This window comes from Periophthalmus magnuspinnatus, chromosome 7 (assembly GCF_009829125.3).
Source record: "Periophthalmus magnuspinnatus isolate fPerMag1 chromosome 7, fPerMag1.2.pri, whole genome shotgun sequence".
Taxonomy (NCBI): domain Eukaryota; kingdom Metazoa; phylum Chordata; class Actinopteri; order Gobiiformes; family Gobiidae; genus Periophthalmus; species Periophthalmus magnuspinnatus.
The window spans coordinates 10,924,566-10,937,078 of NC_047132.1; the positions used below are offsets into that span (position 1 = coordinate 10,924,566).

Consider the following 12,513-nt stretch of genomic DNA (forward strand, 5'->3'; position numbering starts at 1 on the left):
CGAATATAGCACCAGAGACTGTGGGTGTCTGGGTAAAGGTGAGAGAGAGTGAGCCAACAGTTAATGTCCTCAGATGAGGTTTCGCCCAGTGACAGTCTGGTTAGTGGGAAACTCTCATTTCAACTTCCCACATGCTCTTTTGGTTCTATTGACTGGCCAGCCACGGCTTCACACTTTTTCAATATTTTTACCAAGATGTCGTCTGCAACCGGGTCATCTATCTCAGAACTCTAATGGGTTTAACTGTCAGGCAGATCAGCCGATCAGAGAAAGGCCTGCTCCAGACATTTCGAATCAACAGGAAAAACAACACAGACAACGAGCTATTGGTGATGAATAGTGGAAATGAATCTGTAAAACTTGCTAATGAGTAAAAATGTAAATAAAAGTCTAAAAATAGAGCTGCATGTTTACACAATTAGGCAAGAAATGACTTTAAAAGGGCCCATATACAGACCTGGACTTGTGTTTTGTTTGATTTACACATTTTTAACACACAAACCCTGCATATTTAGGTTCTTCTCTCAAACAGAAAACACTCTCTTCCACCTTGTGATGTCATGTCGTAATACAGGAAGTACTCCATTGTGTTCACCTTCACTAGAATCACTTGGATAATGTCAGCCCTGAAATTTCCAATCTCTACTAAACAAAAGGCAAAAGGTAACTTGGAAGCTACAGCTTCATGACATCACAAGGTGGAACAGAGCATTTTGAGCTTTGGAGATGTAGACAGATTGATAATAAAGTGTTACTCAAACATGTGTGAATGAAACAAAACACAACCCCAGGTATGTTTTTGATGAGGTAACAACATTTTAACATGGCTTAAAGCTCACAAGAGTCGACTTTGCGTAATATAGGACCTTTAAAGCCCAGATATATTTGGTTATTATTTGTGTGGAAAGTGGAAAGTTCATGTGTGACATTAATGAGCCAGTTAAAATATGAAATGAAACGCAGCATGCTGTCCCTGCACTGGCCTTGGTAAACTGCAGGAGAGAAAATAGGAATCAGGATTTAAAAGCAGTCTATTGCCTTTTAGACTCTAGTTCACAAAGCGCAGTATTCACGAGGCTCGGGTCTGCCCCCTCCTGACCTGCTCTGACTGTAAGGCCGCTCCAGTGTGGACTTATCTTTGTATATATTTAGTATTTTTAACCTCTCCAAGTCGCCTCATAATCAAACAGCTGCCGGATTTTGCTTTTTCCTGAGAGGTGTGTGCAGTTTGATCTGGGTTCTGTGCTATCAACATGTTTTTAAATGGGCGTATTATGCAAAATCAACTTTCTAGAGCTTTTAAACAGGTTATAATGTTGTTTCTTGAAAAAGTCAACTTCTCAATTGCCAAATTTCAACGCTGTATCAGTAGTGAAAACTAGGAATGTTTCTTGCCAAGTGATTCTAGTGAAAGTGTGAGTTTAAAAACACAGTAGAGCACTTCCTGTATCACCACATGCCATCACAAGGTGGAACAGAGTGTTTTCTCTTTGAGAGAAGAACTCAGGCTAAATATGCAGGGTTTGTGTGTTAAACATGTGTGAATGAAACAGAACACAACTTCTGGTCTGTTTGTGATGAGGAAACAACATCATAACATAGATCAGAAAATAGTGTGATATGGGGCCTTAAATACTCAGAAGCTATGTACATAACACATGTTCCCTTCACAAACCTGATGCAATGTGCAGTTTTGTGTTTTTGCTTTTCCTTGCCGAGAAGGAGGAACAGGGGGCGCTCTGGAACAGTTCTCCATGTGCTTGTTTTCTATGAATGTTGGATAATCTGTCTGATATTGACCCATGTCTGTTTCACTGTTGGATTTTCTAACTTTCTGTTGGTTAAATCAATTACCTTGTTAAGCTGTAAGAGGCAACTACGGATGTGATTTTGATCTTTACAAAAATGTATTGAACTGAAATAGCGCACTGAAGGGGGAATGACTTAGCATAGAGAGCAGGATGGGGAGAGGACTCAGTCAGAGCGTTAAAAACAAGACGATACTGCAATGAACATTAATATTGTAACTACTTTTATTGTTGTGTTTAATTCAGAGTTGACACTTTTTGCTCTACGTGTAACTGTTTATGTTGCTATTAATGTAACTGCTTTTGTACGTGACACTTTGTTGCGCTTCTTGTTGGCAATAAGTTGATATGAAGGTTTTATTGGTCAGTTACTGGTTTGTTTTGGACATTGGCCCTAGCAAGTTGAGACTGCTGTTGTTTTGCTCCTGTTTTGGCGTGGGTTACAACCTACAGTAGCTCTTGTGTTCAGAAAATAAACAACCTGACGAAACTGCCAAAAACTGCAAAAAAAAAAGAAAAGCCAAAAATCTAAAAAAAAAAAAAAAGTACGTACAATAAATACTGAGCCACAAAATATCTTGTTCCAGCATGGTCACAACAATATAAGGCAAAATGGTGATCTAAATAAGTCAATATTTAGTACTCTGTAGAAGTGTAAAAATATCAAGATTCCTGTTTTTCCCTTGTGTTCTCCTCTCCTGTCTCCCCTCTCCCTTCTGTGTCTGTGTGTCTGAAGCGTCTGACACCACCTTCACCAGTGGTTTTTACCCACTACTCACCTGCAGCCCACTGTCAATCAAGCCACAACCTCTGCGGTACAGACTCGGCTCATTCATCCCCACGCTGGTACTATAACTGGTTCAACTCTTTGCATTTTTCCAGCTACTTAGTGTGGTTTTTCATGTTTCTTTCAGACCTTGTTTTGGACCAGACCCACACCCGCAGATGACCACACCTTTGACCTCACCTCCGACCTCATCTCCGACCTCACCTCCGACCTCACCTCCGACCCAGCTCCCAGCACCGAACCTTTGTCTTTTGTTAATGAACCCTGTTAATTTTTTAGTTCACTTGTCATCATCTTTTTGGATCCACCAGTTGTTAAAACAAATATCCCCTCTTTAAAAATGTAAGTAAAGGAGACAATCACAGCAGACACAGTATAAAGCATCAGGAGAACACTTGCATAGCTATATAACTTTAGTACTATACTTGTATAACTATGTAACTGTCCTGAGCAGAGTACAGCACAGACTCACATGGTGAAGTTGGAGATGAATGCAGCGGAGGGCAGGTCCACCTCAAAGGCGGCCTCTTTGGTGGTGGAGAGCTGGTTCCACACTGAGCTCTGGATCCTGGTCACAGCATAACGAGACACCACCGAGCAGCGTACGTGGTAGTCTGTGACCTTTAACTGCAACAATACAATAACATACAGTGTTATGTTTCTAAATCAGGCTGCAGTCCTTTAGTTAAAACTTGTGTTAGTCGACAAATTGGCTCCTTTACATTATAAGGAATCACAACAGAAGAAAGGTTGGCCGATATCTGCACTTTTTAATGTGTCGGCTATCGGCCTTAAATCTCCAGCAGAGGGCGATATTCTGTTTCTGCCTAAAGAGTACACACAAAGCTTTATTTTAACACTTTAATTTTAAAAAAAAAAGCATGACTACACTGCTCTGTTAAAGGTAAAAAGGGCTGGGGTGAGTTTGCAGTAAATTTATATTACATACATTTATATTACAAAAACCTATATAGGACATGCTGGAGGGACTATGGCACTGGAGGAGCTAGAGGAAGTGTCTGGGGTGAGGAAGTCTGGGAGTCCCTGCTTAGACTGCTGTCCCCGTGACCCACCCCTGGATAAATGGAAGAAAATGATTGGATGGAAAGATGGCCCTATATTTGGACCCATTTCTGTGTAGACTCTGCACACCTGACTGGGCGACAGGTGCGTAGGAGGAGAAGCACTTGGCCTGAAAAGTTAAGAAAACTTTTTTAAAAATGTCAAATCTATGGTATATAACTGCTGCCTTTTCTGGGTGATAATAATCTTTATATTTTTCTAGCCATTACCCATGCATTTTAACTCACAAAAGACGTATGTAAAGTGAATTATGCATAATTTTGAGGGTATATTGGGGTCTAATCGTAAATGTATATTGGGGTCTAATCGTAAATGTATGTTTGTTCACTGTTGTGATTGGTTGATTAAACTGAAGGGGGAGGTCCCTTAACTTATATACGGAAGGAACAGAAGGGGCTGTCCTCATGTCCTCATAGGAAGGTCAGAGGGACCAAAACATAGTGAGAATAAAGTTGAATCAAGAGTGAGACAGTGTGCGGGAGTTTTCTTAACTTTTCAGACCTATATCTGGACCCAAAAATATCGTCCGAGATTATCGGCAATCAGTTTTTTCTGAGGATTAGCGATGAAAAAAACATATGAGTTTATCTCTAACTTCCTAGAACTTTTCTCTATAAAAAGTTGTTTTGCTTGAACTCACGTGCAGTTGTAGTATTTGAGTGCAGTTACATAGTCAGATCATAGTTATAATAAATTGTTTAGAGCGTTTGCCACGCCCCCTTTTAAATCATTTGGCAGGGCATCAGTATCAATGCAACTACAATGTGACCACTTCCATCCCAACCATATCTGTATGGGGTAGGCTTGCCAGAAATATCAAAAATCTGATACTAATCGATACTAAAACTAGTATGAAAACTAGCTAGTCCTTTGATCAGGTATCGATACAAAAACGTCATTTCATGTGACAGAAATGAACCTTTCCTGAATACCTTTAGAATGATCTTGAGCTGTAGAAAGTATTACCATTTAATGTTGAAAATCACATTCTACCGTCTAAAGAAAGTGTGAGTCTGAGCATTTTATACGATTGTGATGTCAGTATTGCTTTTATTCCTTAGTATCGGAAATGAGTTTGAAACTTTAGTATCGTGTCAACACAGATGAGGTCTGTGTTAAAATACATGTTGACAGATCATGAGGTTGATTGTCAGACTTTACAAATGAGGTGAAGACTTTTCATGACGGAAGGTGTTTGTGCCTCAAAGCCAGACACTGTTTATCCAGGTACATTTAGAGCTTATGTAAATACACCTACTATTAATGCTTTCCAAATAAACAAATACATAAAACCTGTGGTGATGTGGCTAACTTTATGTTGTAGCTTCAGAGACTTTCTGACCCCAAGAACCAACCACAATTCATGGATAAAGCCAGGAATGAACAGGACTAAACCAGAACTTGACCAGGGACTAAAGCCGGAACTAAAGCAGGACTGAACCAGGCTTGAACCAGGCCTAGACCTGAACCACTACTAAACCAGGACTAAAGCAGAGACTAAGCCAGAACTAAGCCAGGGTTAGACCAGGGACTAAACCAGGGGCTAAACCAGGACTAAACCAGAACTAAACCAGGACTAAACCAGGACTAAACCAGGATGAAACCAGGACGAAACCAGGACGAAACCAGGACGAAACAGGACTAAACCAGGACGAAACCAGGGCTAAACCAGGACTAAATCAAGACTAAATCAAGACTAAACCAGGACAAAACCAGGACAAAACCAGGACAAAATCAGGACTAAACCAGGACTAAACCAGGACGAAACCAGGACTAAACCAGGACTAAACCAGGACTAAACCAGGACGAAACCAGGACGAAACCAGGACGAAACCAGAACTAAACCGGGACGAAACCGGGACGAAACCGGGACGAAACCGGGACGAAACCGGGACGAAACCGGGACGAAACCGGGGATAAACCGGGGCTAAACCGGGGCTAAACCAGGGCTAAACCAGGGCTAAACCAGGACTAAACCAGGACTAAACCAGGACGAAACCAGGACTAAACCAGGACGAAACCAGGAGGAAACCAGGACTAAACCAGGACGAAACCAGGACTAAACCAGGACTAAACCAGGACTAAACCAGGACTAAACCAGGACGAAACCAGGACGAAACCAGGACTAAACCAGAACTAAACCGGGACGAAACCGGGACGAAACCGGGACGAAACCGGGACGAAACCGGGACGAAACCGGGACGAAACCGGGGATAAACCGGGGATAAACCAGGGCTAAACCAGGGCTAAACCAGGACTAAACCAGGACGAAACCAGGACGAAACCAGGACGAAACCAGGACTAAACCAGGACGAAACCAGGACTAAACCAGGACTAAACCAGGACGAAACCAGGACGAAACCAGGACTAAACCAGAACTAAACCGGGACGAAACCGGGACGAAACCGGGACGAAACCGGGACGAAACCGGGACGAAACCGGGGATAAACCGGGGCTAAACCGGGGCTAAACCGGGGCTAAACCAGGGCTAAACCAGGACTAAACCAGGACGAAACCAGGACTAAACCAGGACGAAACCAGGAGGAAACCAGGACTAAACCAGGACGAAACCAGGACTAAACCAGGACTAAACCAGGACTAAACCAGGACTAAACCAGGACGAAACCAGGACGAAACCAGGACTAAACCAGAACTAAACCGGGACGAAACCGGGACGAAACCGGGACGAAACCGGGACGAAACCGGGACGAAACCGGGGATAAACCGGGGATAAACCAGGGCTAAACCAGGGCTAAACCAGGACTAAACCAGGACGAAACCAGGACGAAACCAGGACGAAACCAGGACTAAACCAGGACGAAACCAGGACTAAACCAGGACTAAAGGTGGGGAATTAGTGTTTCAGTTTTATGCAGCTAAAACCTGGAACAGTCTTCCTGAAGATGTGAGACAGGCCTCTACTTTGACAATGTTTAAATCCAGGCTCCGAACAGTTCTGTTTATCTGTGCATACGACTGAAAGGTTTTTATTCTGCCTCTTCTCTTTTAATTTTAATTTATATTTTGATTTTTTGTATTGTGATTGTAATGTCTTTCTTATTCTGTAAAGCACTTTGAATGACTTTGTGTACGACTTGTGCTCTACACATAAACTTGCCGTCCCTTGCTTTGCCGTGTGTCCTTGGGCTAGACACATCACCAGTTTACATCCTCCACTGCCTGACTACACTACTGTATAAATGTAGGTCAAGGGTAACTCTATGTAGCATCCCTGTAATATGAACACAAGCAGAAAAGTGACCTATATTTGAAATGCAGACAGATTTCTAGTGGTGGAAGAAGTACTCCATTTTGTTACTTAAGTAAAAGTACTGATACAGAGGTAAAAAGTATCATATGAAACTTGTTTAAAAATGAACTTTAAGAGTAAAAAGTAAAAGTATTTCACACAAGTGTTGTTCATTTGTTAAAGTGTAAATGCAGTGATATTGATTTTAAAATTATTAATATTTTGGTCACAGTAACAATACGAATCAACTTTTTATTTTTTCATATGAAATTTTGTGTATTTATTTTTGTTTGCTCAAAGCTGAAGCTTGAGCTTGAACATTTTTGTCAGAATGTTATTGTAGTTTATACTTTTTAGTCCTGTTGAAAAATGTAGTAGTAGAAAGTACAAATACTGCTCTCAAATGTAGTGAAGTACAAGTAAAAAGTATTCACTGTAAAATGTACTCAAGTAAAGTACAGATACATAAAAATTCTACTTAAGTACAGTACTTTACTACTTGTATTTCATTACATTCCTCCAGTGCAGATTTCTATCATTCATGAGACTTTACTTACCACTGGTTTGGCTGGTTTACTTTGTCGTTTTACCCTCTGAAAAAGAATAAAGTTACAAGTCAAACAACTATTTTGATTAGTTTTGACAATAGATTTAGAGACTATTTTTTCAAGATACTTTTCACCTTTCTCATTATATTGTTGCATTTGTCAAGCTGAAATACATTTTTATATAGCATTTTTCCACCTTCAAGACACTTTACATCAAGGAACCACTCACCCATTCACACACACATTCACACACCCATTCACACACCCATTCACACACACATTCACACACACATTCACACACACCCCTTCACACACACATTCACACACACACACATTCACACACCAGTGTACACAGACACTGGGGGCAAGGTTTGTTGAATGTCTTGCCCAAGGATACAACAAGAGCATTTATCTGTGTGAGCTAGAATCACACCGCCAATCTGTAGGCCCGACCAATGATGTTTATTTAGGGAGCCGGAATTGAACTGCCAACCTACAGATCAGTGGACAAACGCTCTACCAACTGTGTGCTAAAAAGTAAATGAATTGCACTACCTCAATTCAAATGAAGCTGCCTTGAAATGTAAAAATTTAAGGTTAAAGGTGCACTAAGAAACTTTTCTAGAGGGTTGCCACCTGCTTGTCTCCATGCAGTAGCTCAGTTGGTGTTGTGTTTGTCCACTGATCTGAAGGTTAGTGGTTCAAATCATAACATAAACATCATTGGTTGAGTGATCAGATCGACTGACCCACGGGTTGCGAGTTCAGCTCCCACAGTTGAATGCTGTCATTGTGTCCTTGGGCAAGACACTTGACCCCCCCTCACCCCCACTGTGTCTGTGTACACTGGTGTATGAATGTGTGTGTTAATGGGTGAGTGGTTCCTTGATGTAAAGCGTTTTGAGAGTCTTGAAGGTTTAAAAGTGCTACAAAAAAAAATGTGACCATTGTCTGGAATGTTGCACAGTATGGAATTAAATGTATGTATCTTATCATATTTTTCAATTATAGATAATTGATTTGCTAAAAAGTGTGAGCTGGGTCACCTCTCCGCAGATATGATTTGTAACCTATACTGATGATATCACCTCCGTGACTCCATGGAAATAGATAAGTTTAATACCATTCTGTAAACATCCCCATGCAAGCAAGTTCCAATAGAAAAGTTACATATTACAACTTTAAAGCCATAGTATGTAACTTTTGCAAATTTGGCGTGCCACCTCCAGAAAGTTACATACTGTACCTTTAAGTAAATTATATCTTGTTGATAGTAAATATATCAACACCGGCTAAACCAGGACTAGACCAGGGACTAAACCAGAACTAAACCAGGACTAAACCAGGACTAAACCAGGACTAAACCAAGAACTAAACCAAGAACTAAACCAGGGATTAAACTAGTACTAAACCAGAACTAAACCAGAGCGAAACCAGGACTGAACCAAGACTAGACCAGAACTAAACCAGGACTAAACCAGGAATAAATCAGGACTAAACCAGTCACTGTTAATACTCGTGATGTTTTGTGAACTTCAATAAACAACCAAACAACTCAAACTCAGATAAAGAGCGTATTCCAAACATGGCACAAATCATGCCATTACATAAATATACTTAATGTTGTGTTTTGGCAGTGCATTTGGTGAGTAATTTGCACAGAATCGGAACTACCTCCACCTCTAGAGCTTTATTTGAGTCATTTTCTTCGGGTAATCCTCACACGCGAGCATTCAGTGAGATTCGGTGTCAAAACAGAGTGAATCAAAGTCATTCATGGATCCGGAGGGGAAGTGTGGCTTTGAGCATAAATGTGTTCACTGTACGGGGAGCCAGGCGAGCTGCACAAGTCAGGCCTGTGTCAATACATTACACCATATCCTACACATTCTATACCACTTTAGAACAACTCAAATACTGGAAAAAATAAGTAAGAGGTCGTCTATGTACAGGTCCTGCAAAAAGACCTATTTATTTCTCTATAGCGTAAAAAACTAGTCTCAATAGTTCAGAGTTAGTTTAGAGATTTGTTTTTGTATACTTTTGTAATTTCATGTTGAATTACATAGCTTGCTTATAAAGTGAGGTGGGTAGAGTAGCCAAAGGACGTGCTGACGTAAGAGCAACGCAAATTCAAAAATGATATTACTCACGTAGAAGTACAAAGTAGTGGTCCAAGAAAGTAAGAGTAAACAAGTATTTGGGAAAAGTGCTACTGAAGTACTCAAGAGTGACGTAAAGAGTAACTGTAACTGATTTATAATTTTACTTTGATATAATAATAATTTGAAGGATAAAACATTGAATTATAAACTAAATGTGGTATTTTCAAAGTATAGACACAAAAATGAGAAAAACTAAGTCATATTTGAAGGAGCCGCAACAAACACAAAAGTTCAAATCATCTCTTATTGTCAGGATGAAGCTTTTGTCACTTGGGTTCAAACCTTTACTGTTACTTCAATACAAATATTACTCAAGTAGGAGTAAAAGTATATAGCTAGAAAAGTACAATTTCTTTAAAAAGTTACTCAAGTAAAATGTAGTCTATAGCAGCAACGCCATAATTTTAAAAACTGAAAAAATCTGGTCAGAGGTTTTAAATAAATGATACTGCCTTGAGTAAAACTGAATATATTTAACTTTTGAAATCTAAAACAATATCATTCTGAACTCTAACGCGTAAATTATAATTGGTCTTTTAAGGACACGTGGCTTCTACGGCAATTTGGCACAGGGAATACTTATTTTAAAACATTTTGCGCATACACATCAGGCATTTTAACTAATCACAAGCTAAAATAATTGCATTTTAGTGACTCTAGCATGAAAAAAACGCGCTTACCTGCAGATGTAGTTTGTCTCCTAGATGCGCTCTGTACTCGTGCGTAATTACCACGTTTACGCACAAAGTTAAAACAAGTACAACGTGGTGTATCGAGAAGTTCATTACGTCCATTTTAAACATTATTTGGTAAAGTTGCTGCAGAAGTAGCCGTGGTTGTGTCCAGCACCGTCACGTTGTCAACATGAGGGCAGCGTGTCTTAATCTTTTCATCTCCACCGGTAATTTACGGTAATCCGCCTCTCCTGCGCTCCCTCCCTCTCTAAAAACAAAACGGGGTCAAAAAGTAAAGTTGTGATAAGGTAGGGAAAAAAAAAAAAACACGGGGCTAAATAAAGATGGCGTGGCGCGTGCGTGCAATGCAGAAATACCTGCATGTGAACAGGCGCAGGCAGCTCGTGTATTTGCGCATAACTGGAGCTTTCGCGCTCTGCTGCCACCTGAGAGATGACAGATTAACCCCTGCGACACTGTCCTCCCCCGCGCCCCCCAAGAATTACCCAGAAAACCCCTCCCCGATGCACCTTACATCCAAAAAGGTTAAAGGGCCCATATTACACATTACATTACATCATTTTCTGATCTATGTTCTAATGTTGTTTCCTCATCACAAACAGACCTGGAGTTGTGTTTTGTTTCATTCACACATGTTTAACACACAATCCCTGCATATTTAGGCTGAATTCTTTGCTCAAACTAAAAACACTTCACACACTGTTCCACCTTGTGATGTCATGTGGTAATACAGGAAGTGCTCCACTGTGTTTTTAAATCCCATACACACTTTTACTCTAATCATTTGGATAATTTCAACCCTGGAATTGTCAATCTCTACTGAACTAAAGGTAAACGGAGCTCTTAACTTGAAAACTACCACTACATGACATCACAAGGTGGAACAAAGCATTTTGAGCTTTGGAGATGCAGACAGACTAATAATAAAGTGTTACTCAAACATGTGTGAATGAAACAAAACACAACTCCAGGTATGTTTTTGAGGAAATAACATTATAACATGATTTAACGCTCACAAGAGTTAGTTTTGTGTGATATGGGACCTTTACGAAGTGTGTGGTTGGATAAACGACAGTAGAGTTCATTAATAGATTCTTCTTCTTCTGCTGTGGTTCCTTCCCACTGCACTCTCATCCATCAAGCTCAAGATATAATAATTATACTGAATTCAAATCTATAGATCTACTGCTGTTCTGTACTAAGACAAGAGTGATGTAATTTCAGTTATAAGCGACAGTGGCACATGGGCTAAGAATTCCATTCACCCACAGAAACCAAGAGATTTTTAGTTTGAACTGTACTTAAAAGTCCTATATTACACAAAATGGACTTGACCGTTGAGCTTTAAGCCATGTTATAATGTTGTTACCTCTTCAAAAACATACTTGGAGTTGAGTAGCCCTTCATTATTAGTCTGTTTACATCTCAAAAGCTCAACATCCTCTGTTCTACCTTGTGATGTCATGAAGTGTTAGCTACCCTTTGCCTTTAATTCAGTAGAAGTTGGCAATTTCAGGGCTGAAATTATCCAAATGATTTAATGAAAGTGTGTGGAGTTTAAAAACACAGTGGGACATGTTACCTATTACCACATGACATCACAAGGTGGAGCAGAGTGTTTTCTGTTTAAGAAAATAATTCAGTCTAAATCTGCAGGGTTTGTGTGTTAAACATGTGTGAATGAAACAAAACACAACTCCAGGTCTGTTTGTGATGAGGAAACAACACTATAACATAGAGCAGAAAACAGGGGATATGGGCCCTTTAAATACATGTTCTGTCCTGTCTTTGGGCAAGACACTTTATTGCTTCATCTCTGTAGTCTATGTAATTCTTTGTGCCATAGCAGAAAGATTAAATGTTCCTTGCCATTGGTCATATTAAGTAATTATAGTACTGTATTTTTGGAGTGTATTTTTAGCTGCTGGCTTCCTCCCCTTCTGCACATTCCCTGTTTGAATTTGGTCCTTAATGTTTTCCTTTGACTCTGTGCTCACACAAAGAGCTGTTATAGTCTGAACAGAACAGAGCACGGGCCCATATAGGAGTTTAAAGTAGACTCAATTATTCTCCAGGGGCAAAATTACAGGCAATAGACTGGAAGCATGCACAAAAATATTTCCAGAGGTGCGATAATTTTACTAAATATGTTAATAATAAAAAGTATTTGGGTAAAC

General features: G+C 40.0%; 1 protein-coding gene across 1 annotated transcript in view; it reads right to left on the reverse strand.

Annotated features, from left to right (window-relative positions):
* itih6 (inter-alpha-trypsin inhibitor heavy chain family member 6) overlaps nt 1–10,426 on the reverse strand; it is a 28,118-nt gene extending 17,692 nt beyond the window's left edge. Inside the window, exons 1-3 of the mRNA XM_055223294.1 lie at nt 10,322–10,426; nt 7,486–7,521; nt 3,068–3,222 (exon numbers count right to left, since the gene is read on the reverse strand). Coding sequence (XP_055079269.1) covers nt 3,068–3,222; nt 7,486–7,521; nt 10,322–10,426 — 296 coding nt within the window. The remainder of the gene's footprint in view (nt 1–3,067; nt 3,223–7,485; nt 7,522–10,321) is intronic.
* Between the last annotated feature and the right edge of the window lie 2,087 nt (nt 10,427–12,513).